This window comes from Lissotriton vulgaris, chromosome 8 (assembly GCF_964263255.1).
Source record: "Lissotriton vulgaris chromosome 8, aLisVul1.2, whole genome shotgun sequence".
In the NCBI taxonomy this organism is placed as follows: domain Eukaryota; kingdom Metazoa; phylum Chordata; class Amphibia; order Caudata; family Salamandridae; genus Lissotriton; species Lissotriton vulgaris.
The window spans coordinates 89543074-89549232 of NC_141696.1; the positions used below are offsets into that span (position 1 = coordinate 89543074).

At 42.9% G+C, this 6159-nt stretch overlaps 1 protein-coding gene across 1 annotated transcript; it reads left to right on the plus strand.

Annotated features, from left to right (window-relative positions):
- The first annotated feature begins 4340 nt into the window (after positions 1-4340).
- On the plus strand, positions 4341-5285 carry LOC147693470 (olfactory receptor 52L1-like). The gene has a single exon (XM_086933225.1). The coding sequence runs from the start codon at positions 4341-4343 to the stop codon at positions 5283-5285; it is 945 nt and encodes a 314-aa protein (XP_086789351.1).
- The last annotated feature ends 874 nt before the right edge of the window (positions 5286-6159 follow it).

A 6159-nucleotide genomic window follows, 5' to 3' on the forward strand; every position in this document is an offset into this window, starting at 1 on the left:
ATCTCGCACGGTTGTATTAATGATGACAGTATGTATCTAGGGGATGGTGTGCATTTGTCTCGGGTGGGAAATGAGTTACTCATAGGGGACTTCTTAGCATGGTTAAAAACGTTGGAACATGACCTTTAGCTAGGAGTTTTGTGGGGGGCCCAGATAGCCGGTCAACTATCCGGGCCTGTGGCGGTAAGGTCATGATCGGTGAGCACTAATTAGTAGATCCCTATGAGTGGGCGTCACCCAACACGGATGGGAGCGCTCGGGAGAGGTGGCCATTGGCCCCTCAATGGGGAGGCGGTCCCTTCTAAGGATGGGTCGCCGGAAGTAAAGGAAAGGCGGTCAAGGCCCCTTCCTTTGTAGGAGGGGTTACAGCCCCCTCCTGGGGAATTTCCCGGGGCCAGTGACATCTGCGACGGCAGATGCGGTAAGTAGTGTGGGGTTGGGATAAGGTCTACGGTACCTTCTAGATACCTCACACGAGTATTCGAACGACCTTTAACTGGCGTCGAGTCTTTAGGTGCCCCCGTCAAGTCAAGGGAAATTGGTAATAGTTGCACTTGAGGTACGCCTCCGTGCTGTCGCCCAGCCCAAGTGGGAGGGGTAAGTCTGGTTAGGGATCTTGACACCGGTTATGATCTTGCCGTTGGCCCTTAAACGTTAGGTTGTACAATTTCAATATGTCAAGAAATGTTTTGTAGGATGCTAGTTCGGCTAGGAGAACCTCTGTATTAGAGAATCTGTTAAGGTTAGCCAAACATCGTAATATGGTAATGAAATTGTACATAACATGAAACGTTTAATGTTTTAATTTTGTTTTAATAAATACGGCCGGGATGGTCACTCCATCCCACTTCCAAAAACTTCAAGAACTGTTTCCGGTTTCCCTCCTTTTGGGGATTGATTGTGTTGAGAGGGGGTGGCGGGTATCTCGGCCATATGGAAAGGGGCGACCAACTCGGTCCCCCCGAACGTATGGCCGAGTGCCTCGATCCCCCCGGGAAGCCATTTTTGGGCGGGAGGCGCGCCTCAGCTGGTATGCCCGAAGCGGCGTAGCTGGGGCGCGCTCGTTCCCGCCCTAGAGTGGGCTGGCCTAGACACCGACGCAGCCAGCCACGCCCTCGGGGCAGGCAGGGGCGGGTATACGCCCGCCCTGAAGACGGATAAAAAGGGACGCAAGACCAGAAGACATCCTCTTGTTCTTGTGCTCTGAAGCTGCACCTCCTCGCTGCACGTGAGCTCGGGACAGAACGAAGAGCCAATTTTGACCCACCCACCAGCCCCTGAAGACAGCCAGTTGTGTATAATAAAGTTGATTAATTTTTGATTCGGTTTTCGTATACAGGTTGTAGTGCCATGTTGATGAGTTAATAAAGAATGGTTGTTTTGAGTATGTTTGCCATTAAAGATATTCAGTTTAAGGTTGAATTTTTAATGCATGCTCTTTCGGTCATAGTGGCCAATGTATTCGTAGGTTAATTTGCACTGTCATATTTATTTTGGTAGGCGGTAAGGTCATGATCGGTGAGCACTAATTAGTAGATCCCTATGAGTGGGCGTCACCCAACACGGATGGCAGCGCTCGGGAGAGGTGGCCATTGGCCCCTCAATGGGGAGGCGGTCCCTTCTAAGGATGGGTCGCCGGAAGTAAAGGAAAGGCGGTCAAGGCCCCTTCCTTTGTAGGAGGGGTTACAGCCCCCTCCTGGGGAATTTCCCGGGGCCAGTGACATCTGCGACGGCAGATGCGGTAAGTAGTGTGGGGTTGGGATAAGGTCTACGGTACCTTCTAGATACCTCACACGAGTATTCGAACGACCTTTAACTGGCGTCGAGTCTTTAGGTGCCCCCGTCAAGTCAAGGGAAATTGGTAATAGTTGCACTTGAGGTACGCCTCCGTGCTGTCGCCCAGCCCAAGTGGGAGGGGTAAGTCTGGTTAGGGATCTTGACACCGGTTATGATCTTGCCGTTGGCCCTTAAACGTTAGGTTGTACAATTTCAATATGTCAAGAAATGTTTTGTAGGATGCTAGTTCGGCTAGGAGAACCTCTGTATTAGAGAATCTGTTAAGGTTAGCCAAACATCGTAATATGGTAATGAAATTGTACATAACATGAAACGTTTAATGTTTTAATTTTGTTTTAATAAATACGGCCGGGATGGTCACTCCATCCCACTTCCAAAAACTTCAAGAACTGTTTCCGGTTTCCCTCCTTTTGGGGATTGATTGTGTTGAGAGGGGGTGGCGGGTATCTCGGCCATATTTACCTTTGTAAATACCCGAAAAGTAGTAAAGCTAGACTTTTGATTCAAGTTTGACTTTTGGTCTAACTTTACCTTTGTGAGTACCTGAAAAGAAGTTAAGTTTGACTTTGGGTCTAACTTTACCTTTGTGAGTATCTGAAAAGTAGTAAACTTTGACTTTCGGTCTAATTTTACCTTTGTGACTCAGGCCCTAAGTGTTAGGGCAATCTGTTGCAATTGCGAAGGACTGCCGAATCCGCTAGGCTAATAGTCTGCCTGCTAAGCGTACTCCTACAGCTTGACAAATCAGGGCCCATCGGAGGAAGGGCATTACACTCCTCATAGTATTAGGGTGGATGGTGTGAGGTCCTTTTCTCCATTAATAAAATTGGGCTCATCAAGTACTGTAATCTAAAGAATGACGGTCCTGCTATTCTTGTACTGTAATTCTAAGATACAGTAAACGTTCATCTATCAGATCACACAAAAGAAATGACAGCAAATTTTAATATTCTTACCATGTAGCCTTCTTCATTTCTTCAAAAGCTAGATCAAAGCACATCATCATGTTATTACCATGTCACACATATCAAATCATATTGGTGAACATGTGTTCCACAGCAAATGTAGTGAAACAAACTCATGAGTGAATATACCAAAGTGAATACATGTGAAATAAAGGATTTGTTGTCAAAAACAAGTTTTCGTGTTTTGGTTCATATAAACCAGTCTATTTTTGAAAAAGAGTCCATGTGGGGAAGGGAGAGTGCATTCTTATTCTGTGCCCCACTTTAAATGTTCATCTAACAATGTGTGAATTGGATCCTAGTCGTCTGTTCTCTATTAGGTAAAGTATGACCTTTGGCAAGAAAGTCTTTCAATGGGCTCTTTATGTCCAATGTCCTTGTTCCTTTGACTGTAAGTATCCTTAGAAGAAGGTCTTATATTGCTGCTTTATCTTATCCTGTGAGGGCCCTTTCGTATTAGTGACTCTGAAGATTTGATTGATTGGATAGCATTGTGCATACTCAATTATGGTGGGTGGCTTACTAGTTTGGAAATAGGTAGTATATTCCTATTTAAAGGTGAAATCTACTTGCTTGGCAGCTGTTTACAGAAGCAGGTCGGAGGTGCCCACATCCATGTAGTTGCTTTCAGATTGTGAGGGCAACATGGACATGCGACGCAGTGCTTTTCTGTCCGCCAGAAGCTACATGATGCAGAACGCAACAGCTTGGCAGTAATGTTATCGAAGAGGGTACACTTCACCAATAAGCAGGTATTTCCATATGTATTTCCATGATAGCAAGGCTTTTCAGGTTTTTAAATTATTGTAAAATAAAATAATAAATATTTCATTACTTTATTTGTATTTTTAGATACTTTTAAGCAGTAAATTGAATGTATGTATTTTTTAAGTAGTTTGAGGAATTGTATTTAGTTTAACATTCCTATGGATTTTATCTATATTTTTGCAGCAATTACTACCCTCATATATTTTGCCCTCCTCCCTCTCTCATGTGGTGGGAACACATACATCTACACTTTTGTGTGACTTTACTCTGGTAATTGGTGTAAACAGACATGTGTAAATTACACACGTGTGAGTTACCTTAGTGAACAGGCCCGCAAATGTTGTGTGTTGTGCTTCATTTTGTTGTAAAGAATGCATATATGCTTATGCTTAATGTGTTATGCCTTTGGCTTCTTTTCTTTTGCTTCGGCATGATGCAGCCACCAAGTGTTCTGAACTCCTTCACTTTAACTGGAATCAAAAACATTAATTTGAAAAACCTGAAAAAGGTGCATGGAAACAAAAAAGCATGTTTTGGGCTAAGTTAGGTGAACAATTTTGAACTCATTTGAGCATCTTTATGAAGCAATACTTTATCGACTGAGCAGTTTGTAAAGCTGTAAAGCAAAAAGTAAATGTAGGGACCCGAAACGAAATTATTTGTTTATTGGACAATCTCCGATTTCAACATGTTCACTATATGGCATTTACATTTTTTTCTGACGATGTTGTAAAATGAACTCCTTCTGTTTGTTCTAATTGCAGGCTGTGATATCATTTCAGAAGCTGTGCAGCATGCACTATGCAAGCCATGAATGAGCAGAACGTCACAATGGTCCACCATCCTGCTTTCATTCTTCTTGGAATACCAGGACTGGAATTCATTCACTTCTGGATCGCATTCCCTTTCTTCTTCATGTATATTCTTGTTCTTCTTGGAAATGTGACTATTCTACTGGTTGTTAAAAGTGATGTGAGCCTCCAGGACCCCTTGCATCTCTTCTTGTGCATGCTTGCAGCTACTGACCTGACATTGTGTTCCTCCATCATGCCTAAGATGCTTGCCAGTTTTTGGTTTCAATCCAGAGGGATTGGTTTTGGGGCTTGCCTCTTCCAGATGTTTCTTGTTCATTCGTTTTCAGTGGTGGAATCAGGGGTTCTGTTGGCCATGGCCTTCGACCGCTACATTGCCATCTGTATTCCATTGAGACACGTGACTATCTTAACCCGATCCACCATCTTGACGGTTGGGCTGCTAATCGCTATTAAAGGTGTGCTTCTGATTATGCCTTTTCCTCTCCTACTGGAAGGACTGCCATTTTGTGAAAATAACATCATTGCCCACTCCTACTGTGAGCACATGGCAGTGGTGAAACTGGTGTGTGGTAATGCCACTCTAAATGCAATCTATGGACTATTTGTAGCAGTCCTGGTGGTTGGAGTAGATGGGATGCTGATTACCTTATCTTACTACATGATCCTCAGGTCTGTTCTCCTCCTTCCAACCAATGAGGCGCGCCTCAAGGCCTTCAGCACCTGCGGCTCTCATGTCTGCGCCATATTACTCTTTTATATACCAGCGCTATTTACCTTCTTGGCACATCGTTTCTTCCATAATATACCTCTGCACGTTCATATTCTGTTAGCCAATAGCTACCTCATGATCCCACCTATGCTGAACCCACTCATTTATGGTCTGAAGACTCAGAAGATACGTGGACGGATATATAATGTTTTCTGCAGTCAAAGAGTCTGAATATTATTTTATTTGGTAAAGTTTTTAATGCAACAAAGTTTCGTCCAGACCGTTACAATGTGTTGCACCATTCACGTAGGTCTGGACTGCGGTCACTCTATATAGTCAAGGTCCTCAGAATGTCAAAGAATATAGATTATGTGCATATGGACCCCATACATGTTGATTGCTGATATTCTGAAAACCTAACTTATTTTTAATATTTGGTCAGTCACCCAACCCTATATGCATTACTATTCTTTTTGTATGGTATAAAAATAAAATGCATTCAAATCTTTATTCGTCTATGTTTTTAACTGGGGAGCATTCTGGTATATGTGTCACAATTTTAAAATAATGTAATCCAAAAATGCAAGTATTATTATTTGTTTTCTTTTTTACATAGTATTCATTATCAAGAAATACACGTGTACAGGTTTGGTGACATTCACTATATAGAAGAGATAAAGTACTCTCTGTCATGCAGCATAAGAATATTGCAAGTGACTAAGGTGTTCCATGACCATACAGAGGAATGAGGCCGAAAGCAGAGTTCCTTTATACGGTAATGGAACTGAGAGTTGACTTGCAATATCCTTATAATGTATGGCAGGAGGTACTTTATTAGCCACAAAAAAAGAAAAGGGAGGACGAGTTTGGTGTATGAAAAAATACAACCAACTCTTGAAAAACATCAGGTCTTTTTACATTTCCCCCACCCACTAGATAGTGGCATGCTTCATCATAGGATTTCTACAACACCCGTGCATAGACCAACACCTGGCATGGAGCAAAGGGAGGAGGGAGACAGTACAAACATATATATGTTGGGATTAACACAGCAAACTACATACAAACAGACAATGATACTGTAAGTGTAAAACAGCTGCAGGAA

Excerpts from the sequence above, each read along its gene's own strand:
- LOC147693470 (XM_086933225.1), top strand. The coding sequence starts at position 4,341 with ATGAATGAGCAGAACGTCACAATGGTCCACCATCCTGCTTTCATTCTT.